The sequence below is a fragment of the Tamandua tetradactyla genome, chromosome 14 (genome assembly GCF_023851605.1).
Source record: "Tamandua tetradactyla isolate mTamTet1 chromosome 14, mTamTet1.pri, whole genome shotgun sequence".
In the NCBI taxonomy this organism is placed as follows: Eukaryota; Metazoa; Chordata; class Mammalia; order Pilosa; family Myrmecophagidae; genus Tamandua; species Tamandua tetradactyla.
In genome coordinates this window covers 47127789-47152893 of record NC_135340.1, presented here as the reverse complement: position 1 = coordinate 47152893, position 25105 = coordinate 47127789, and the positions used below count along the sequence as shown (strand labels likewise).

Sequence of the window (25105 nt, the reverse complement as noted above, 5' to 3'; positions counted from 1 at the left end):
TTATCTTGGAGGTTATTCTTACACATTATTTAGATACTCCCTTATTAGCTTATGGTGTATTTGAGTGGCTAGAGGGAAGAACCCGAAACTGTAGAGCTGTGTTCTAGTAGCCATGTTTCTTGAAGATGACTGTATAACAACATAGCTTTTACAATGTGACTGGGTGATTGTGAAAACCTTACGTCTAATGCTCCTTTTATCTAGGGTATGGACAGAAGAGTAAAAAATATGGATAAGAAACAAATAATAGGGATAACAAAGGTTAAAATAAATGGAGTAGATTGAAATATTAGTGGTCAATGAGAGGGAGGGGTAAGGGTAACGGGTATGGGATGTATGGGTTTTTCCCTTTTTTTCTTTTTCTTTTTCTTTTTCTGGAGTGATGCAAATGTTCAAAAAATGATCATGATGATGAATACACAACTATGTAATGACAATGTAAGCCACAATTGTACACTGTGTATAGAATGTTCATATGTTTATTAAGGTTTCATAGTAAAAATATTTTTAAAAGATACTATAGCATATTTTTGTAACCTAGAGATAGAAAAAGATTTCTTAAATAAGATTTCTAAAACACTATATATAAGGAAAAAACTAACAAATTTGGCTACACTAAAATTAAGAAATTCGTTTCCTCAAAATATACAAGAAAAGGAAAAGATGTCACAGAGTAATAGAATACACTTTGTGCCGATTTGAATCTATTCCATACTCCAGAAAAGCCATGTATTAATCCTGATCCAAATATTGTGGGAACAACCATTTCTTTTAATGCTGATTCAATACTGTAAGGCAGAAACTTTTGATTAGCTTATCTCCACAGAGATGTGGGTATGACCATTTGATTAGATGGATATACGATACCACCCATTCCAAGTAGGTCTTGATTAGTTTAGTAGAGAGTTTACTAGAGTCTTTAAAAGGTGAAATACTTTGGAAAAACCTCAGAAAAGACGAGCTGACAGAGAGCAGAGCTGAAAGACACTTCAGAGTCTAGAACTAATACAGATGCTGACACTTGGAGAAAGAGACATGTATGTTTGTAGGTGTTTAGAGCCCAGCAGACATCGCCAGGAGATGTTAAGCAAGCCGGAACCTGGAGAGATCCAAGGGAAGCCAAGAGATGAAAGTCAGCCTTGGAGAAGCAAAGTGAGGAACCCACACAGAAACAGAGGCTGAAAGCAGCAGAGCCCAGGAGCAAGGGATGAGCCATCTACGTGACTACACAGCTGAGAAAAGTGCTCCTGACCCATTGGCCTTCCCCAAATATAAGGTATCTTTCCCTGGATGCCTTAGTTTGGGTATTTTATAGGCTTGGAATTGTAAACTTGTAACATTAAATTCCCTTTATAAAAGCCATTCCATTTCTGGTATATCGCATTTGAGCAGCTTCAAACTAAAACATACTTGAAACAATTAATTGAAAAAATATAAAGATACAAATAAATTTCTACAAATCTATAGAAAATAAAGCCCAAGGACTTCCGGAGAAGATGGCAGCTTAGTAAGACGCGCGGGTCTTAGTTCCTCCTCCAGAAAAGCAACTAAAGAAACAGAAACAATACGAAACAGCTCCCGGAGCCACAACAGAGACCAAAAAGACAGCGTACCCCATTCTGGAACGGCTGAACGGGCAGGGAGAATCCGCTGCGGTGAGATACCCGAGGGGCGTGCGTTTTCCCGGCCGGGGCGGCTGGCGACTGGGGTCCCCTCCACGCACGTGGCTCCCCGGTCTGACTGGGAACGTTGGATAGCAGGGCCCTCCCGCCACGCTTGGCATCTCGGGCCAGCTGGGTAATTTGGACCGGCACTCCCCCAAGCCATGGCGGCCAGCGGCCCCCCTCTCCATGCGCGGTTTCCCGGGCTGACTGCGAGATTCAGATTGGCAAGTTAAAGGAGCCACAGCATCTTTTACTGGTGGGACCCGCAGACAGACGAGCGCCACGAGCGCCACCTCCTGGGCAGGGAAAGAAAAACAGAGCCCAGAGATTTCACAGAAAAAACCTTTCAACCAGCCGGGTCCCACACCCAGGGAAATCTGATCAAATGCCCAGACACCAGCAGAAAATAATGGATGACGCTCGGAAAATTGAAGATATGGCCCAGTCAAAGGAACAAACCAATAGTTCAAATGAGATACAGGAGCTGAGACAACGAATGCTGAATATATGAACAGAAATGGAAAAACTCTTCAAAAACTAAATCAATAAATTGAGGGAGGACATGAAGAAGACATGGGCTGAACAAAAAGAAGAAATAGAAAAACTGAAAAAACAAATCACAGAACTTATCAGAGTGAAGGACAAAGAAGAAAAAATGGAAAAAACAATGGATACCTACAATGGTAGATCTAAAGAGACAGAAGCTACAATTAGTGAACTGGAGGATGGAACATCTGAATTCCAAAAAGAAACAGAAACTATAGGGAAAAGAATGGAAAAACTTGAGCAGGGGATCAGGGAACTGAATGACAATATGAAGCGCACAAATATACGTGCTGTGGGTGTCCCAGAAGGAGAAGAGAAGGGAAAAGGAGGAGAAAAACTAATGGAAGAAATTATCACTGAAAATTTCCCAACTTTTATGAAAGACCTAAATTTACAGATTCAAGAAGTACAGCGCACCCCAAAGAGAATAGACCCAAATAGGCGTTCTCCAAGACACTTACTAGTTAGAATGTCAGAGGTCAAAGAGAAAGAGAGGATCTTGAAAGCAGCAAGAGAAAAACAATCCATCACATACAAGGGAAACCCAATAAGACTATGTGTAGATTTCTCAGCAGAAACCATGGAAGCTAGAAGACAGTGGGATGATATATTTAAATTACTAAAAGAGAAAAACTGCCAACCAAGACTTCTATATCCAACAAAATTGTCCTTCAAAAATGAGGGAGAAATTAAAACATTTATAGACAAAAAGTCACTGAGAGAATTTGTGACGAAGAGACCAGCTCTGCAAGAAATACTAAAGGGAGCACTAGAGTCAGATACGAAAAGACAGAAGAGAGAGGTATGGAGTAAAGTGTAGAAAGAAGGAAAATCAGATATGATATATATAATACAAAAGGCAAAATGGTAGAGGAAAATATTATCCAAACAGTAATAACACTAAAAGTTAATGGACTGAATTTCCCAATCAAAAGACATAGAATGGCAGAATGGATTACGACCCAGCAATACCACTGCTAGGTATCTACTCAAGGGACTTAAGGGCAGGGACACAGATGGACATTTGCACACCAGTGTTTATGGCAGCATTTTCTACAGTTGCAAAGAGATGGAGACAGCCAAAATGTCCATCAACAGACGAGTGGCTAAACAAACTGTGGCGTATGCCTACGATGGAATATTATGCAGCTTTAAGACAGACTAAGCTTATGAAGCATGTAATAACATGGATGGACCTGGAGAACATTATGCTGAGTGAGTCTAGCCAAAAACTAAAGGACAAATACTGTGTGGTCCCACTGATGTGAACCGACATTCGAGAATCAGCTTGGAATGTATCATTGGTGGCAGAGACCAGCGGGAGTTGGAAACAGGGTAAGATAATGGGTAATTGGAGCTGAAGGGATGCAGGCTGTGCAGCAGGACTGGATGCAGGGACTCGGGAATGGACAGCACAATAATACCTAACTGTAATGTGACTATGTTGGAGCACTGAATGAAGCTGCACCTGTGTTCTAGTTTGCTAGCTGCTGGAATGCAATATACCAGAAACGGAATGGCTTTTAACAAGGGGAATTTAATAAGTTACAAGTTTACAGTTCTAAGGCCTAGAAAATGTCCCGATTAAAACAAGTCTAAAGAAATGTCCGATCAAAGCCATCCAGGGAAAGATACCTTGGTTCAAGAAGGCCGATGAAGTTCAGAGTTTCTCTCTCAAGTGAGAAGGCACATGGCGAACACAGTCAGGGCTTCGCTCTCAGCTGGAAGGGCACATGGCGAACACGGCATCATCTGCTAGATTTCTCTCCTGGCTTCCTGTTTCATGAAGCTCCCCGGGAGGCATCTTCCTTCTTCATCTCCAAAGATCTCTGGCTGAAGGACTCTCTGCTTCGTAGTGTCACTCTCTCTCTAAAATGTTTCCTCTTTTATAGGACTCCAATAAACCAATCAAGACCCACTCAAATGGGTGGAGACATGTCATCCCCTAATCCAGTTAAACAACCATTCTTGACTAAATCACATCAACCAGGGAGATGATCTCATTACAGTTTCAAATATACAGTATTGAATAGGGATTATTCTACCTTTATGAAATGGGATTTATATTAAAACATGGCTTTTCTTAGGGGGCATATATCCTTTCAAACCAGCACAACCTGAAATATGGTTTTTTGTTTGTTTGTTTGTTTGTATCTTTTGTTTTTTTCTTTTTCCTTTTTATATATATATATATTTTTTATTAGTATTATTATTTTGATTCTCTTTTCTATGTTAACGTTCTGTATCTTTTTCTGCTGTTTTGCTGGTTCTTTTCCTAGATCGATGCAAATGTACTAAGAGGTGATGATCATGCGTCTATGTGATGATACTAAGAATTACTGAGTGCATGTGTAGAATGGAATGATTTCTAAATGTTGTGTTAATTTCTTTTCTTTTTTTTGATTAATAAAAAAAAAGAGTAAAAGAAAAAAAAAAAAAAGAAAAGAAAGCCCAAGTGAAAAGTGGACAGATAATATCAAAGGCACTCCACAAGTAGGACAAACAAATAATGGCTACATCTATTCAATGGTGTTCATTTTCTTTAGTAATTAGAAATATTCTAAAGTAAGAAGTGCTGGTAAAGGTATGGATCAATTAGAAATCATGTACTGATGGTAAGAGTGTACATTAATACAAATATTGTGGAAAACCATTTGGTATTTTCCCAAGAAAGTTGAAGATAGCTCACATACCCCTACCTAGTATTTCTAATCCGGTGTGTACATAAACAGTAAAGTTATAAAGGAAAGCAAATGATGACAATAAAAGTCAAGAAGAATGGTGACCTCCAGGAGAAAAGGTATGGCTGTGGTTAAAAAGGTATTATTGCATGGGTGCTCAACGAAATTCTCTAATCTGTATGTTTTATACTGCTTTCTTTCTGTATAACCAACATCATAAAATAAGAAAAAAGATTTCCCTGATTATATTAGTTCTCTCCTATTTTAAATAAAGAAAATTATGGGCATAAGAGTGTATCTGGATTCATAAAAGCAAAAGCATAAAACAATTTAGAAAGTTTGAATCTTGCATAAATGCTGAGGCATAACTCATGTGATGATGAATATCTAAACCTTAATCAATTCCATTCCTTTACAAAGTAGTCAAAGTAAGGCTTAATCCTTTGACTTCTTGGTAGCTAATCCAACTTTTCCATTAAATTAATGTAGAATAGCATCTACATTCTTAGCAGAAATTACATAGACTCTATCTTTAAGTGATTCTGTGTAAACCATACCGATAAGAATGTGAAAGATACAGTTATGACTAATTCATTAGCAAACTGATTGTAATTGTTGCTAAACTAACACCCAGAAAAGGATGATTCATCTCCTCCTTAAACAAATAGTTTGACCATCAGTCCATGATTGACAGGTAGCAGGAAAACACGTGGCAATCCCTGACAAGGATGACAAAATAGAATCTCCAAATAGCATGTAGAAGGAAGAAGTGAATGCCCTCAACAAATGGAGTGCTCACTTTGAGAATTCCTAAAAGAATAATGCCCAGGAATCAAAGTTACTTCAGTGATTCCCAAACGTGTTTTGTGAAGATCCCCTTCTCCACTTTTTTTAGGGTTGCAAAGGCCTTAGAGTGGTTCAAAACTAATAGGGAAGAGATATTAGTTCAAGATGAATGATGTTTGTGTCGTTGAAAGAGCAGTTTGGTCCTTGGCATTTAATGGTTTGGGAACCCTTTATATATGTGAAAAGTAGGAATAGATTTTGAAAATCAGGACTTGTAAAGAGCATAAGCCTTTGATGTCATATGAACCTCAACGGAAAATAATGAACTCAAATAATTTAGCCCACAAGAAAAAAGCCTAAAAAATATGCAAGAATATAATACATTACATGGAAAGACATAAAAAAAATGTTCCTTTTTGAGAGCACCATATCTTTTCCATTGCCCTCTTAGGACTTTACCTTTCCTAAATTTCAGAGGAATTTAATATTCAATAACACTATCACCCTGCAACCTGCTCACTGAAAACTGATCCACAAAAAAAAAAGGTAAACTTCTATCATGATTGAATCTACTGTTTTGGGGTCTATTTGCTACAGTAATTTAGTATTGTCATAATTTGTCAGGCAAGTCAGCTACAAAGAAAAGACTATAATGTCATATAATGAAGCCAAGACATTCCAGGCCATGAGGGTTTGGCAAGGCACCTAACTTTGAGGTATGAGTAATTATTGAATGAACTGATGTGCAAGATTGCAGCTAAACCTAAGATTCTTTATTCTAAAGCTCTATATATGTCAAGTACATTTAAGTAGAAAAACAAAACAGAACACCAAGTTAGTAATTTAGGAAAAGAAATATAATATTAAGATGATGAGATGTTTTATCCAACAGTCGTTGTATTGTCTCCCTGTAGGCAAATCTTTACAGAAAGCCCAATTTTAATCACAAGGAGGTCTGGTCAGCCAGAGTTAAGAGTGATATGCCATCACTCTTATGATTCATCTGTTTGATGATTATGATTCATCTGTTCTCACTACATGGACATTTAGGTCTACAGTCACCAGTTCCTGCGGTTAAATTAGATTTTCACTGATATTCTCTCTTACACACAGATACCACCACCCCTTAATATGGACGCACTCCCATAATACTGAAAAAAACTGGATTATGCACACAGCTGGGAAACTAAAAGAAAATTTGATTTCCTAACTGAATGAGAACCATGACTTTATTCCCACCTGTGGATTCTGATCTGAATTTCCTGTGCTTTCCTTAGGCTTTATTTACATTATTTCACATTGTTACAAACATATTTAACTGCCCACCATCAGCTTAAAGAAAAAGTATAGGTGCTCTGAATTCGATTTGGAGAATACTCATCAGCACTTACAAAGCTTAGTACACATATCAGCGAGGGAGTGTGAGGTCATTTTTTAGAGACAGACACCTGGACTTTATTCTAACATGTTTTGGAGAACAAAAATTCAACATGTAAAATCCATGATTTCATGGATATTATTGCTTTAAGATAATGACGATCCAAGTTTGATCCTTGGACCACAGCGTCAGCATCACCTGGAAATTCTAAGCCAGATTCCTAACCTTGTACTCTCAAGGTCATTTTTGCATCAGCTTGGGAGGTCTCACCCCAGAATCATCATGTGAGGCTTTTCATACCCTCTTAGTGTAGCTGTGGCATCATCAGTCTTGACAGCTCAATCAAATTTTATCGGGGGTCAATCTCGTTACTTCAGGATGGTCACAACAAAAACAGGATGAGGACATGTAGAAATTGAGTGAATAATTAAATGAGGTTGCCTATTGCATTGTTCTATATATGTTTGGAAAAAAAAGTACTAATTCCCATACCATGTGTTTGACACTTATAACTCTCATTTCTTCTTATTCAAGAGCATCGAGAATTTTCTCAGGAAGAAATATAAAAATGCCAATACTAAGTGATGGGACAAAAAAAATCTATACTCTCAACTCCAAGCTGGCTACTTTGTCACTACACTTGGTAGCCTCTTTCATTCATGTGCCATGAGATAAACATTAAGTATTTCAAATGAACAGCTCACAAATCCAGCCTTCAAAAGTTTCCCAGAGTATACAGCTTTGAAAGGCCAAAAACTTTACAACACTTATGCTTCAGTATTAATTCATTAAGCCATTGTTTTCTTCAAAGACTATTTGGATTCTTCCAATCATTTTACCTGTAAGTGTGAACGACCACAACATATTTCAGCAAATATTTAACTACTTTCATCTCTCCTTTCCTCTTTGTATGGAAAATAACTTTCTATAACTTTTGGTTTGGCCATGAGACTTATGTCAGCTGGTGGAATGTGAGCAGATGAGATGTAGGAAGAGGATTTAAGTTTACTTGCTGTCTGTCAGTGCTCCTGCACTCTGACAACTGGACATAAGAATATAACTTGGATAGCCACTATTTTCTCAGCCTGGGCTGAGAGAGACATGTGCAACAGACCTAAACCCTACCTGCAGGTGACAGCCAAGCCCAGCTTATTTACAGCCTCAAAGAGCCCAACCTAGATCATTTGACCCACAGTTGGCCTAAAGGCCTATGCAAATAAACGCCTGCCATTGAAATCTACTGAATTTTGGCATGGTTTGCTGCACAGCATCATTGCAGTAATAGCTGATGTATGCTTGTAGTAAGTGTCCAGCCACATTTACTATTTAGAAGCTCATAACATTTTGAAGACATTACATATTTGGGATGAAATCTTATTGAGCAATATAGAGAGAAGGGAGTCTAAAGGAAGCAGATAAAGGGAAAAATGAAATATTAATATCTCTGATGCTCAAAAAATGAGCTTAAGACAACAACTGAGTCTTTATGTCCTGGAGTGATAGTGTTAAATGGGTTAGAAAGCTCAAGAAATTCAGGGCTTATGTCTCTTGAACTTGTATTTGGATTCAGGGCCAGAGGCCATTTGATAAATGAATTACCATGGAGAAAACAGTCTTTAAAACAAGTAATAGCTGCCCATGCTTAGTTAACTTACTTTTTCACTTTGTCTTCTTCTTTTACCCTTACTTCCTGTTTTGTTAGAACTGAAGTTAGTCCCAGTTTAGGATTCCAGGAACTCAGGACACCTAATTGTCTGTTGCAATTTCTACGTGTGTAATTTTACAAGTCATAATCAACATCAACAATTAAATAAGGAACAAAAAAATGGGTCTCCTGGACAGGCACACACTTTTGAAAGCAAAATTTAGCTACTACTGAAACTACCTGATTCCTGCCACTAGGTGGCAATCGCAACACTTCACATGGAAATTCCAAACTCAATAAACACTCAGTGACAATCCAGCAACCGAAGTGTGTGTTAGGAAGTGGGAGGGTAGAGAGTGATGAGGGTGGGCTGAAGCTGTGAAATTGTGACTTTCCTTTGATATGAAAGGTTTACTAGTGAGGATATGTTATCTGGGAAATATTTCCCAAAAAAGCTAAAAGTGACTCAATAGGTTTTCAGTTGCTATAGGTTCACCCTCCTTAGGCCACTCTCATACACACAGCAATGCAAAATACAAAGCAAGAAAGCTAGTCATAGGCAAGTGCCAAACACAGTAACATCTCAGAGGAACAGAAATAGAACGAAACAGCCAACTGGCACTTTGGGCAGCAAACTCTGAGCCTGCTATGCCCTAGTTTTAGGGGCAAGCAAGCAGGGTGGCCCAGAGTTAGATTACTGCAGATCAACAAGGGCTGAAAGTGTCCCCACGGGACAGGAAACCAGGACCAAGCTTGCTCCTTCAAACAAGGGACTGGGTGGTGCGACGGTGGCTCAGTGGCAGAGTTCTCGCCTGCCACGCTGGAGACCCGGGTTCGATTCCTGGTGCCTGCCCATGCGAAAAACAAAGAACAAAAACAAAATACAAGGGACTGAGATGGTGAAAGGAAATGATCATATAAATCATAAACCTTCAAACTCAACTTCCAAAAAACATGAAAAAAACTGAAATGAGGAAACAGGTAGCAAAAATCAATAATTGAAACATGAAATCACCCAATACATTTTAAAATATTGTTCTAGTTTGCTAGCAGCCGGAGTACAATATACCAGAAACGAAATGGCTTTTAAAAAGGGGAATTTAATAAGTTGCTAGTTTACTGTTCTAAGGCCTAGAAAACGTCCCAATTAAAGCAAGTCTACAGAAATGCCCAATCTAAGGCATCCAGGGAAAGATACCTTGGTTCAAGAAGGTCAGTGACAGTAAGGGTTTCTCTCTCAAGTGGAAGGGCACGTGGCAAACCCAGTCAGAGTTCCTCTCTCAAGTGCAAAGGCCCATAGTGAACACAGTCAGGGTTTCTCTCGCATCTGGAAAGGCATGTGGTGAACACAGCGCCATCTGCTAGTTTCCTCTCCAGCTCCCTGAGACTCATTTTCCTTCTTCATCTCCAAAAAAGTCACTGGTTGGAGGACTCTGCCTCATGTTTCTGTGGCATTCTACTCTCTCAGAATCTCGTGGCTTTCTCTCTTGTCCTTCTCTCTGCCCTCGCTGAATCTCCCACTTTCTCCAAAATGTTTCCTCTTTTATAGGATTCCAGTAAACTAATCAAGACCCACCTAGAATGGGCAGAGACACTCTCCACCTAATTTAGTTTAACAATCACTCTTGATTGAGTTACATCTCCTGGGAGAAGATCTAATTAAAGTTTCCTATATACAGTACTAAGTAGGAATTAGAAGAAGTGGCTGCCTTTACAAATGGGACTAGGATTAAAACATGGCTTTTCTAGGGTACATATATCCTTTCAAACCCGCACAAATATTAAACATATTTATAATACTTCAGTAATGTTTAAAATCCTCACAAAGATAAATAAAAGAAAATAACCATTAAAACAACAGTGACAGTAAAGATACATTACGGGAAAAATAACAAAAGAAAATTATAAGTAGATAGAAAAATAGAAATATTGATATTGGAAATGTAAAAAATGTATTGTGAGGATGGTGTGACAGTGGCTCAGCAGCAGAATTTTCGCCTGCCATGCCAGAGACCCGGGTTTGATTCCTGGTGCCTGCCCATGCCCCCCCCCCAAAAAAAATGTATCATGAACAAAAGATAATACTGACTAATTAACAAAAATGCAGCACAAAACAAAAACATAGTATGAATCCTAATAAACCAATGAAATAGAATAGAGAAACTGTAGAGAGACTACTGCATGTATAGAAAGTTAATGTATGATCTGAGGTTACACTGAAATTTGTAGAGAAAGGATGGGCTTTTTTTTTTAATTCAAATTTAAGAAATATATTCATACTTGAAATCAGACCCAAAAATCAATTCCAGTGGATTTAAAAACTTAAATGTGAGAAGAATAACAGTAAAACTTTTAAAAGAACATTAAGAGTATCTTTATGACAATGGGTGAGGGAAAGGTTTCTTAATTAAGACAAAAACCTAAAGGAAAACAAATTCAGCTATATTAAAATTTCCAAAATTATGAATGTTAAAAGATATCATTAGAAAGTGACAAGATAAATTACACACAATGGAGAAGACATTTGCAAAGCATATAACGAATAAAAGATGAACACCCAAAATACATAAACAAAGTCCTAGAAATAAATAAGAAAAACAGCCCAATAAAAAAAATGGGCAAAAGATAGGAACATCAGATTCACAGAAGAGGAATTCCAAATGGTTAACAAACATACAAAATGACCATCTGATTACACTTGTCCTCAGGACAGTTGAATTTAAAACTACAGTAGAATACCATTTCATATCCATTAGATTTGGAAATATTAAAAAGCTTGCTAATATAACTTCTGGTGAGAATAAATAAGAGTGTGTGTCTGACACATTGTTGATGGGAGTGTTAACTGTTAATCACTTTAGATGCCATTTTTTTTAGAAAGTTTTTTTTATTTTTTCCTTTTTTGGAATGTCCAGGAATCGAACCCAGGTCTCCCACATGGTAGGTGAGAATTCTACCACTGAGCTATCCTTGCACTGCCCTAGAGAGCATTTTGACAATACCTATTAAGTTTGAAGGTCTACACAAATAAAGCCAGAAATTCTACTCTGAAGTTGAACCCTAGTGAAACTTTTACACAGTAACACAAATATGAAAAAAAAGAAACAATGCTTCCATAAGTGTTCAACAGTGGACAACAGGAATAATCCTACTTTTCCATAAGTAGGAAAATAGATAAATTATGATATGTTCACTCAAAGTCATACCATACAGACATTAAAATGAATGAAGTAGAGCTATACATACCAACTTAGATGGATCTCACAAGTATAACTGAGAAGAGAACTTTCAGAAAAAAATACACACAGTGTGATTCTGTTTTACAGATTCTTAAGACAAAAAAGGACTCCAAGACTATATAAAGTTTTGGAGTTTTATATATAATGATATAATTATAAGAAACTACATGGGATTAATAAACAATTTCACCTAAGAGGAAGGTGAAGGGCATAAAAAAGGCCTCGGCTGTATTTGTAACGTTTTATTTCTTAAATTAGGTGTTGGGCATAATTATGAACTCCAGTGCCTTAAAATACATAAACCAAAAAGTGACAGAAATATAATATACAATTAATAAAATGATAGAAAAATACCTCTGTCAGAAATAGATAAAAAAGCAAATAAAATACAGTAACAGACAATTAACAACTTTGAATACATACATATATATCCCTGAACCCAACAAATTCACAATATGTATCCTTCCTGGGCAATATGATATATTGACAAAAGTTGTTGATTCTGACAGAAAATTTCCAAAAATATTTCAAAGTAATACTATCATACAGACTATGTTCTCTTCCTACAATGCAAATAAATTAAAAAATAAAAATTAAAGGGTAGACTACAAACAACAAAAGACAACTAAAGAACTAAAATCAGCAAATCTAATTCAGCAATCTCGGAAAACAAACAAACAAATGAACTACTTAATATGTAGGGTTTATCCCGAGAATGCAAGAATTATGAGAAAATCAAACAGTGAAAGCTATCCCATTAATATACTCAAGAAGAAAAAACATCTTATTTCAATAGACGTAGAAAAATATCTTGATAAAGCTCAACACTTGTTGCTTTTGATAAGGAAAGGAAAAATTTTAGCTAATTCGAATAGAAGGGAACATCCTCAATCAGATTAAGGGTACCGAGAACTTTCTACAAACTTCAAACTTAATGGTGAAACATCGGAAGACAAGAATAACATCCACTGTCACGCCTATCTTTCTACATTATTCTAGAAGTTTTTAGCCAATGCAGCAAAAGAAGACAAATGAGATTTCAGAATTGGAAAAGACAAAACTGGTATTATTTGCATTACCAAAATTTATACTGCAAGAGCATTTGTGCAGAGTTCAGGAAAGCCATGCTATGCCTTGTCTGGGAACACATGTACAGGCTGACAGTGAGTCGAGCTTCCTGGAGTTCTGCATGACGGCAGCTCCTACACAAACATCCGGGGAATGGGGAGGCAGAGCAGTTGGAGTAAGGAAGATTACAAACAGGCCTCAACAGTGGCTTAATAATGCCAAGAAAATAGGGCAAATATTTACAGATTATTAATACACAAGTGCTCATTTTATTTTTCTATTAATTTGAAATTATTCAGGATTTTCTTTTATAAATAACAGTGGATATATCCCACATTTCCTACATATATACACTTTTTTAAAAACTTGGGACTGGACTTAGCTTTATAGTCAGTGAGATAAAAACGTCCTACCTCTAACTGAAGGACTATGCAAGATACTAGTAAAAAAAAAAAAAAAAAACAAAATTCTTCATGTGGCATGTATAAGCATGACTTCACTGAAAACTTTACAAGTTTCCTGCTCTTTAGCCTGTGTCTTGACTCAACTGACAGAACCCTTTATTTAAAGCCAACAAAATGAACCTCAGGAGAGAGACGTGAAGGTCAGTCTCTGGAGAGGCAGGTGAAAGTCAGCCAGCTTTAACTTGAATGAGAGTGGAATTTTCTCCACAAACCCGGCCAGACAAGTACCCAGGAGGTTAGGCCACCTGCCCAGATTTCTGAGGGAGGCAGAAAACTTGAGTCTCCCACACAGTGGAAAAGTTCTCCAAAATACAGCATATGGTGCCTGCCATTGCTCTTACTGCCTACCTCTGTGTTGTGTGTGAAATTTTAACTTGCATTGATTCCCTTCTGGTAGAGACAGTTAGGAATACCATGGACAAAAGCATATGAAGAGAAGCACACACTAATTCATTAGAGGCAAAATAATCAAAGTTGCACAACTGAAAATCAGGTATGCACATCTCACCACCTTTGATCCTGCTACATTGTCACTAAAGTCAAAATGAGGAATGAAACTGGAGATAAGACCATTTATTTTGTGGGTGCCAAAACATCACCATCCAACAATTTAATTCCCTCATATAAAGCCTTTATTTCAGTGATTTGCAACCTTGGCTATATATTAGAATCAACTGGGGAGTTTAAAAAATACTTATGACTGGGACCTGCTCCAGAGATTAATTGGTATGAGATGCACATTGGGCAACAGGAGTTTAAGGTTTCCAGGTGATTCCAATGTGCTTCCAAGGTTGAGAGCCAATGTTATTGGTTAGTCTTCATTTTCAGACAAAGATGTCTAGTGAGGCACATACATCTACATGGTAAGAAATGTGATCCTCCATTCATTGCTATCTCTAAGCTCTCCTCTCTTCAAACTGGTGAAGCCATGAAAGCTAACTTGGCATTGAGCCAAGAGCTAATATAAAAGTACTGGGTTCTTTCTTAAATGCAGTTCAGCTGAGATTCTAGCACCCAAATATAATGCTCAATTGCTGGGATTATTTAGCAACATCTACAGAGAGGGAAAAATGGAAAAATGTAAATAAACTTTTGTGGGCAATTCTACTTTACTGGCAAATTCCAATTTAACCTGCCAGATTATCTTTTTGAAAATGCATCATCTGGGCAACATGCAAAAGACAGAGGCTCATTTCACAGAAACACTTACTTAAATCTGACCAGCAAGCTCCAGCTGCTGCTGGCCTACAAACCTTATCTGCTCTTCACACTTCAACCTGGTCAGGAAACACATCCTTCTTTCCCAGAACCCCCAGTCTGGGGTTCAAGGCCAAGTCTTGATTAGCTTTATTACAGAAACAAGATATTCCTTAAGTTTCATCAGTGCTTTCTTCTTCCCTTTAGAAGCCAAACCATAAGAAGTCATTTTAACTAGTTAAAACATAACTAAAGAAAAAGGATATATGTGCCATCACAGAAGGTAATACTGCCTTTTCAAGATAAGTGAAAATTATCTTTTTACCTAATGAGACCATCAGAAGTAGTCTCTATTTGCAAATGAAAGCTAGTTTGAAGAAACATACAAAACTTTAAAGAAATCAGAGAATCTTACAGAATCTTAGAGCTCAGGTAGGCCAGCACTCTCTCAAAGTACACATAAAGAAAACGATACCCGAATAAACTGATTCATTTGTTCAAAGTATGGAGATGCTGAGCTCTATATGTGGGTGGAAACATTTTACGACCATGCAGGAAAAGAAAAAGCACCACGGTTGTTCAGTAGTGAGTGGCTAGGTATCCTGACTACCCGTCCAATCTTTTCTACCATACTTTGAAGCCTCTATCAGAGTAGAGAGAAAAGGAGAGAATTTTTAAGGGGGGGAGGGTTGGAAAATATCTGAACTAGCAGATACTAGTTCAGCTCAGACTAGGAATGCAAATTCGAGTGGACAGGTGGCATTGAAACCTACTTATAAACTGAGACTGTCCGTTCCCAGTGGCAGAACTTTCACAGATAAAGTGAGGAAAAGGGGGGAAAAACCCTCCAGGGCCGGGGTCTGCCAGATGGCTGCTACAGAAAGGAACAGGGTAAAGAAATCAAGGACATTACCAAGAATGTGACTGAAGAGAGAGATACAGCATAGAATCTAAATGCCACAGAGCAGGAAGTGAAGCCAGGAGGGGCTGATAGTCGCGGAGAAAGTTGGAGTCAAGCCTCTGAGGAGGACAGGGGATCTGTGATTCTGGAGAACTGAGGGGGAAGCTGGAATGATGCAAGGTGGTGGGCAGAACTGGAATGTTGTGGTTTGTCATTTCAAAATGGAGCCCTTGAGTAAATAAATATAAGCTCCAGGGTATAAGCTCAGATAGTATTAGCCAACTGAAATGGGAAGGAATACTACTGGCAGTGAGGAGAGGCCGCGCTTTGGAGTAGCTTATCCATGTGGTCACTGACAGCAAGTAGAGATTGTGATCTGGAATTTGGGACGTCAAGAGATAAGAGTTAACAAAAAAGGTAACCTTGAAAGTTATACAATGCATCCGTGAGGCGGAGAAGGAGCAAAAAGATAACGTGACTCCTTATGGCTGGATGTTCTGACTCATTGGGTATTTGTTTTGCTTTTCAGACCTTTCACAATACAAGGATCAAGAGCTTCCAGTAGATTCCTCTCTATTTGGTACAGTCAAGATGATATGGTTGTGATGATAAAAGCAAACAAATTATTGCCAACACTTATGTAGCACTCTCTATTGCCAAGCCATGTTTTAATGATTTACTAACACCATCATCCCTCAAATGTAAGACATCACTGTTTCCAAAACATATCAGTATTTAGGTACCACTGAGAAAGAGGAAATGCTGCCAGTTGTAATTATAAAATATCATCAACTGTAAAACACAATTTCAGATAAGTGCAAAATGTGTATCCTACCTTAGATTATATATATTTATTAACTCATTTAATCTTCATAAAAATCTTATGTGTGAGATAGGACTATTAACCCCCTATTATAAGTAAAGAACCAAGATGAGATGCAGAATGGCTAAGTAACTTGCCAAAGCTCACACAGGTAATATGGGAGAGAGCCAAGATTTGCCCTCAGAAAGCCTAGCTCTAGAACCTATGGTTTCAGTGTTCATACCATACTACCCCAGCTCAATAAATATTCATTGAGGAGAAAAAAATATCATGATACATGAACCAAAACTTTCTACCATCATTACCACGTCGTGGAGAATGTCCACTGCTGTGCTGGTTTGAAATGATGCATGTACCCTAGAAAAGCCATGTTTTAATCCTAATCCCATTTTGTAAAGGCAGCTGTTTCTTCCAATCCCTACTCAGCATTGTAATCAAGAGTGGTTGTTAAACTGGATTATGTGATGACATGTCTCCACCCATTCGGGTGGGTCTTGATTAGTTTCTGAAGTCCTATAGAAGAGGAAACATTTTGGAGAATGAAGGAGATTCGGAGAGAGCAGAGAATGCTGCAGCACCATGAAGCAGAGTCCACGAGCCAGAGATCTTCAAAGATGAAGAAGGAAAATGCCTCCTGGGGAGCTTCATGAAACCGGGAGCCAGGGGGAGAACCTAGCAGATGATGCCGTGTCCACCATGTGCCCTTCCACATGAGAGAGGAACCCTGTGTTCACCATGTGCCTTTCCAGATGAGAGAAGGAACCCTGTGTTCGCCATGTGCCTTCTCACTGGAAAGAGAAACCCTGAATTTCATCAGCCTTCTTGAACCAAGGTATCTTTCCCTGGATGCCTTAGATTGGGCATTTCTATAGACTTGCTCTAATTGGGATATTTTCTCAGCCTTAGAACTGTAAACTACCAACTTATTAAATTCCCCTTTTTTAAAAGCCATTCCGTTTCTGATATATTGCATTCCAGCAGCTAGCAAACTAGAACAACTGCCAATGCAGCCCGAGGAAACAGACTTGCATTTCACAGGACAACTATGACTCAGACTTGGTCCTTTCCACCCCTTTAGTGGTTTCCTGAAACACAGCGTCCATGGCACCATCTAGTCAGAACCAACTCATCCCCACATGTCCACAGGCTTTTTCCACTTGGCCATTAATGTATCCATTACATTTCTAGCAGTATTTACTGCCCCCCCCCCCCGCCACTTCTTCTAGTTGTCATCTGCTTCATTTCATGAAGGCTACTCCTGAAGCCACATTCACAGCTGCCCATAATAGAAAAGTCACAGCTAAATAAGCACCCAGATGCATCCAGCCATCAGATTACACAGCCTCAGGCTGCTCCATCCTCCTCAGCTCTCATAATCAGTAAACTGGAGGCCAGGCTGATGAAATTCATGCATTCCTTTTACAGCTCATTGCCTTGGTTACTGTGGTAACAGATGTCCTAGAAATACAAAGTCACAGTCATCATTTCCATAATTTTCTGTGTAAAAGAAATATGAGTGCCCAATAAACACATGAACAAATGTCCAACCTCACTGGTAACCAAAGAAATAGCAGCTAACACGGTATGATACTTTTGTCTCCCCACTGGAAAACATTTTTATATCATGATACCCCATGTTGTCTAGGAAGCAATAAATATTATCATGAAGTATTAGCATCATCATCAACAATAAAACTAATAATTTCTGCTGCTAGAACTACTGCTACTATTAACCTCCGTCAACTGTATTCTGATGAACCAGGCATTCTGCTAAGCATTTTACCTAACTTACTATCTCTAACCCATAGAGGACTATCTCATTTTGTAGGAAACTGAGGGTCATTGATTAAGAAAAAGAATGGATACTACCTTTAGGGAAGTCAATTTAGGAATGAGCATCAAAGGCAATGCGGTGATTTTTAACAATTCCTCTTTTTTTTTAACAATTTCCCCCCCTCAAGGAAAAAAACCCTAAGCTATATGCACGGATTTAGGTGTAAGGGTATCCATCACAATGTTATAATGGCAAAAATAAATCTTAACCACTTAAAGTTTCAAAAATGAGGAACTTCAATATCATTCATTGATAATATAATATGATGCAGTCATTAAAATGGTTGATAAATGGTTTCCCATTTTTCTGTTTGCATGTACATATTTTCTAATGTTTCTATCACATACTTGCAGGATTTGTATAATTGAAATAGCTTATAAAAAGTGCTCCAGGTTTATGAATGGAGCTCTGGGGCCAATTACGAGTGATTTCGTTGGATGAACAAGTCATTGCCCCTGTTGACAGAGCCACAGAGCTGAGGTCCTGTAGCATCATGACTGAGCAGACCCCAGACCCGAAAAGGCTGGGTTCAAATCTCAACTCTGCTGCTTACTAACAGGAGATCTAAGTTGAGTGATTTCACCTTTGTGCCTGTTTCTGCTTCTGCAAATGAAGATGATGATGATACCTACAAGGTTGTTATGAAAATTAAAGAGTTCATATTTGTATAAGGTTTACAGCAGTTCCTGGCACAGAGGAATATAACTGTCATATTATTATTAGCTGCTGTTATTCACTATTATTGCTGTTTAACTCTCACTTTTAACTGAACCCTTTGCTTCCTACTTCACTGACAAAACTGAAGCAGTCAGCAGAATTCCCCCAGACTCCCACCTACGCAGCAGTGCTACCCACATATTCTGCCCTTGGAATTATTTATGGCTGCTATAAAGCCAGCTTCTCTTCTAGCATACAAGAGCTGGAAGCTTCTCACCTTCTTAAAGGTTTTACTCCAGGAAGACTTTCCTCTTCCTAATTTGTCAAATTTCCACTCTTTACTGGATTGTTCTCTGGCATACAAAAAAAAATGCAGTTATTTTTCCCATCTCATTATAGCAAAATAAAATCTTTTTGATCCCCACTTACCTCACCATCAAGCATCTTATTTTTCTGTTCCTTCTTATAGCAAAGGGTCTCCTAGAAACAGTTACATACTATTTCTGCATCAGTCAGGGGTCCCCCAAGAAACAAAACCAATAGGATGCATGTGATTGTACGAATTTATGTACATGCATAGGCACACACACACACACACACACACACACACGAGATTTACTTTAAGGAATTGGCTCATATGGTTGTAAGGACTAGCATGTTAGTTTGCAAGCAGCCAGAATGCAATATACCCGAACTGGAAAGGCTTTTAAAAAGGGGAATTTAGTAAGTTGCAAGTCTACAATTCTAAGGGTGTGAAAAGGTCTAAATGAAGGCACTAACGAGAGGTTACCTTCATTCAAGGAAGTTTGGGGTTTTTCTCTCTCAGCTAGGAGGACACATGGTGATATCTGCTAGCTTTCTCTCCCAGCTTGTTTCATGAAGGTCCCCGAGGGGTGTTTTCCTTCTTCATTTCCAAAGGTCTCTGGCTATGTGGACCCTGTTGGTTCTGGCTTGCTCAACATCTCATAGTGACTTCTGCTGGGCTCCAAGCATCTCCAGACATCTGTGGTCTATTCTCTGAAGCAATTGTTCTCCAAGCATCTACATTTGCTCCCTCTGTCCGCTGTGATGCTCTTCAAAATATTTCCTCTTTTAAAGGATTTCAGTAAAGAAATCAAGACCTACCTGGAATGGGTGGAATTACATCTCCATCTAATCAAAGGCCAGACCCACAATTGGGCACATTGCATCTCTGTGGAGATAATCTAATCAAGTTTTCAACCTACAGTGTTAAATAGAGATTAAAAGTAGCAGCTGCTCCCACAAGATTGGATCAGGATTAAAACACGGCTTTTCTGGGGTACATAAAAATACTCTCAAACTGGCACAGCTTGCAAATCAGAAAACTCATAGGACAGGGCAGCAGGTGAAAAACTCAGGATTTTATGCTAAAGTCTTGAGTCAGAAATGGTCCTTTTCTGAGAAACCTCAATTTTTGCTCGTAAGGACCTTCCACCAATTGGATGACGCCCACCTACGTTAGTTTAGTGAAGATAATCTCCTTTATTTTAAGTTGACTGCAGATGTTAACCACATATGCAAAATACTTCATAGCAACACCTATATTAGTGTTTGATTAAACAACTGTGTACCATAGCCTGGCCAAATTGACACAGAAGACTAACCATTACAGTTTCCCATTCTCATTCTCTCTCAAGATTACTCCAAATCAGACTTTTACTTCCACCACTCCACCAATACTCTACAGTATGAAGATCACCAATATCCCCATGCTTCTCAATTCAATCATCCATTCTCAGTTCCTGCTGCACTTGCTCTATCTCTCCATCTCTTCTGCATACACTTTCTTTACTTGGAATCCAGGACTTTACAATATCTTGGTTTTCCTCCTACCACACTGGACCCTCTCAGTTTACTTTGAAGATTCCTCCTTTATGCCCCATCCCTTCTCCCCAGGGTCATTCCTTATTCCCAGTCTCCACCTACACTCATCATATCATCCAACACAAAACTTAAATACCAACTCATGTAAAATGATTCAGAAGCACACTTCCCAAACTCCACACTGAATATTTCCTCTTGCATATCAAATTAACATCTCAAGTTTAACATATTAGAAACAATGTCTGATCTTTGACCTATAAATTCACCCACCCACTGTTGACTTCTCCAGCTGATGACAATTCCATCCTTCTTCCACTGCTCAGGTCAGAAACCTTCCAGTTATCCCTGACTCTTCTTCCTCATATCAAAACTGCCAGGAAATCCCAATGGCTCTACCTCCAGAATAAATCCACAATTCAGTTACTTTTTACTGCCCCTATTGGTTCAAGCGAGTATCTCTTACCTGAATCACAATAATCTAACACCAGATTTCCCTGATAACACTGGGCCTACCTGTCCATCCTCTAGTCTATATTTCAACACAGTAGCCAGAGTGGGCCTTTCAAAAACACAGGGACGATCATACCATACATCCGCTCAAAATTCTCTAATTGCTCCCCAGCTCACACAGCACAAAAGCCAACATTCTAATTGGCTTACAAAGCTCCATGACAGTGGTTCCTTATTCCTGGTGCCATGGAGCCCTTTGGTAGCTAGCAAAGTCTACTAACTCCTCTTCAGAATAACGTTTTTAAAGTCGCAAAGAAAAATACAATGAATTATGAACAAAATAAATTATTTTACAAATTCAGCTGTCAAATATCTTTAAATTGCAATCTAGTAGTATATGTACTTTTTTAAAAAAAATTTTCTATCTGTATATTTGTTATATACAAAGCAAAGAAATAAAAAAGCAACAGTTTTCAAAGCACTCCAACAAGTAGTTACAAGACAGATCCCAGAGTTTGTCATAGGCTACCATAAGATCCTGTCAGATTTCTCCTTCTAGCTGCTCCAGAATACAGGAAGCTAGAAGGATTAAATATTTTTTCATCATTACAATCAACCTTTTTTTTCCTTTTTAGTAAAAAAGTGAGATATATACAAAAAAGCAATAAATTTTTAAAGTGCAGCACCACAATTAGTCATAGAATATACTTCAGAGTTTGACATGGGTTACAGTTCCACAATTTTAGGTTTTTATTTCCAGTTGCTCTAAATTACTGGAGACTAAAAGAGATATCAATTTAATGATTCAGCATTTATATTCATTTGTTAAATTCTATCTTCTCTGTATAACTCCACCATCACTTTCAATCTTTCCATCCCTCTCTTTAGGGGTGTTTAGGCTATGGCCATTCTAACTTTTTCATATTAGAAGGGCCTGCCACTAATATGGGGTAGAGAGATGGAACTATCTGATATTTAGAGGCTGGGTCCCTAGGTTCCAAGACTTATCTGGTCCAGGGCCCATCTGGAGGTTGTAGGTTTCTGAAAAGTTACTCTAGGTCATGGAACCCTTGTGGAATCTTATATTTTGCCCTAGGTGTTCTTTAGGATTGGCTGGAATGATCCTGGTTTGGGGCTGGCAGGTCATGATAGGTAGCAAGGTCTACCTGAAGCTTGTGTAAGAGCAATCCCCAGAATAGCCTCTCGATGCTATTTGAACTCTGTCTGCCACTGATACTTTATTGGTTACTTTTCTTTCCCCTCCTTTTGGCCAGGATGGAAGTGTTGATCCCATGCTGCTAGGGCCAGATTCATCCCTGGGAGTCATCTCCCTCATCACCAGGAGATGTTCACCCCTGGAGGGTAGAAAATAATTTCACCTTCTGAGTTCAGCTTAGAGGGAGTGAGGCCACATCTGACTAACAAGAAGTCCTCCAGAAGTAACTCTTAGGCATACTTATAAGTAGTCTAAGCTTCTCTACTACCTACATAAGCTCCAAAAGAGTAAGCCTCATGATCGAGGGCATGGCCTATTGATGTGGGTGTCTCTAAGGTTTGACACAGTATCAGGGGACTCCCTGATGGTAAGGTTTAATAATTCCATATTCTTTCTCCCATCCCTAAGGGGACTTTGCCAATACTTTTTGATTATCTGCTTAATATACTCTAGGATGTATCCAGTCATTACAATAATCTATAAAGGATTAAAGGCCCTCTTTCTTATTCTGGGCTCCCTGTGTTTCAGTTATTCAAAGAAGCACAGATAGGTTGAATTAGATTATGTGCTATAGAAAATTTCAGTCCCAGACCAAATAAACCTTTCTGCCTTTGGTCTCAAAGAATATGCATGGTTCTAAAATATAGACGCTGTCCTCCTTACCCCTGTGTTTTCAATTACTTTAACCCCAACCTTATCGGCTTCATTCTTATCTCTAAATATCAGCTTTTATATAAAACAGCCTCTTGAAATCCAGAAATAATTATTACTCTGGACTTAATGTGTTTGCTATAAAAGCTTACAATCTAGGCCACTGTTTTCTCATAACCATTTTCTAAAGACCATACCATTGTTGTTCTTTTGTTTCTGGCTCATTCTGCTTTACCAAATGTCCCACACATTCATTCGCATTGTTGTATCCCTCACAGTTTTGCTTCTTTTTGCAGTAGCACAAGCTTCATAAGTATACACCATCGTTCACCAGTCTACTCAGTCAGTGCATCCTTCAGCCACCTGCCTTCATCAGGCATCACGTATAATGCCCAAAGTCCACAGTCCATCAACGCAGTCAATTTTAGATAATTTCAATATTCCCAAGAGAAAGAAAACAAGTAAACACACCTTCACCAAACAGGAAATCTAAATCCTCTCTTAACTCCTGTCCCATCCCCCATTATTTACTTTTGCTGTTGCTGTGGTAGTGCTGATGGTTTCCTTTTGAACACAGCCCATAGCATGCAATAGCAGTTTTCCCCTTGTACCCTGTACTGAAACACTCTTTGTACAAGAATCATATCTTTCAAGTAATTCTTGTAAGAACTAATTTATATTTCTAGTGTTAATCAGTGGGACACATATGTCTATACAACCCCTTTCAATCTGTTCATCTTCAATATGAATATTCAATAAGTACTATTATATAGACCCAGCAGAGAAGCATCTTCACTCCTATCTATTCCCTTGCAATGGAGTTCTACCTCATTAGCTAACCATTCACCCATTTCTAACATCTATGCATCTCTAAGTTCCTTACATTCTGTATTATAAGCCTCTGATTATATCTTTATGATGGTCATAAAAGTGGAATTACACAGTATCTATCCTTTTGAGCCTGGCTTATGTCACTCAGCATTATGTCCTCAAGGCTCATCCATCTTGTCTTGTGCTTCGCACATCATTTTGTCTTCATATGTACTTCTTTATTAGCACATTTCATAACAAGATCTAGTGGCAGGCCTAGTGGTTGACTTAAAGGAGATAACCCTTGAACATGTAGATGAGCCTTATCCAGTCAGTGGATGGCCTTGTGTAATTTTGAAATGGTGATGAACATAAATGATATTTTAAGATTTCTACAACAACTGTAATGTGATGTATCTGCGATTCCTACTGGTGACAGGGTCACAGGTTCTGCTACATTGATGAGGTTCATTGCCTACCTTCATAAGTGAAAGAATGTTAAACTTCAGTTAGCCATTAAAAATAAAAATGAATCCTCCCCTTCCAAATGAACAGATGCCTTGATTCTGTCCACGGGCCCCTTGGAGGTCTGTAGACCTCCCTAGCTCAGATTACTTCTTGAATCTCATCTCTTAGAACTTTCTCCCTTACTGTTTCACTGCTGTAGGCACCCAGATCACACCGTTACCTACCTATAGGGTATCTACGGCCACTGCACCAACTGTTCCCTTTCCTGAATTCCCTCATTTCTTCAGTTGGCTCAAATATCACCTACTAATGAGGCCTCTCATACCACCCCACCCCTAACCTCCTTTGTCCTGATTGATTTCTTTTTCCTATAGCTTTCATCACCACCTAACATACTAAACAATGCATGTACTATGTTCTTGTCTGTATATACCCTCCCACTCCACTCTTACCTCCACCCCTACCATCCAGAGCAATCTCCTCAAGGTCAGGGACTTTTTCTGTTTGGTCCATTCATGTAGTTCAAATTCTAGAGCAGTCTGTCACATATGATGCACTCGACAATAAGTTCTTACATAAGGGTACATATTCCACATATTTATTAACTATTAAATCAAATGCTTCCTCCACATCCACCATTTCACGTAAGAAAACAGTGTTAGGAGATTCTATCCATTTATCATCACTATTTAACTGAAAACTTATCTCTTTCCAATTTATTCCAAAGTGAATCTCTCTTTTAATTCTCAGAAATGTCACTATTTTTACTTTGAAAGCTGGTA

The 25105-nt window shown here is 38.5% G+C and overlaps 1 protein-coding gene across 12 annotated transcripts in view; it reads right to left on the bottom strand.

Moving 5' to 3' along the window:
* Positions 1–25105, bottom strand: part of FMN1 (formin 1) — a 439238-nt gene that overhangs the window by 274753 nt on the left and 139380 nt on the right. Inside the window, exons 7-8 of one of the 12 annotated variants that reach the window (XM_077127371.1) lie at positions 19161–19236; positions 17630–17850 (exon numbers count right to left, since the gene is read on the bottom strand). The exons of 10 other annotated variants lie outside the window; for them this stretch is intronic. In XM_077127371.1, the coding sequence (XP_076983486.1) occupies positions 19199–19236 (38 nt within the window). In that variant the 3' untranslated portion in view covers positions 17630–17850; positions 19161–19198. Of the gene's footprint in view, positions 1–17629; positions 17851–19160; positions 19237–25105 lie in introns of those variants that run through there. One more of the 12 variants, XR_013162317.1, reaches the window with a different exon arrangement.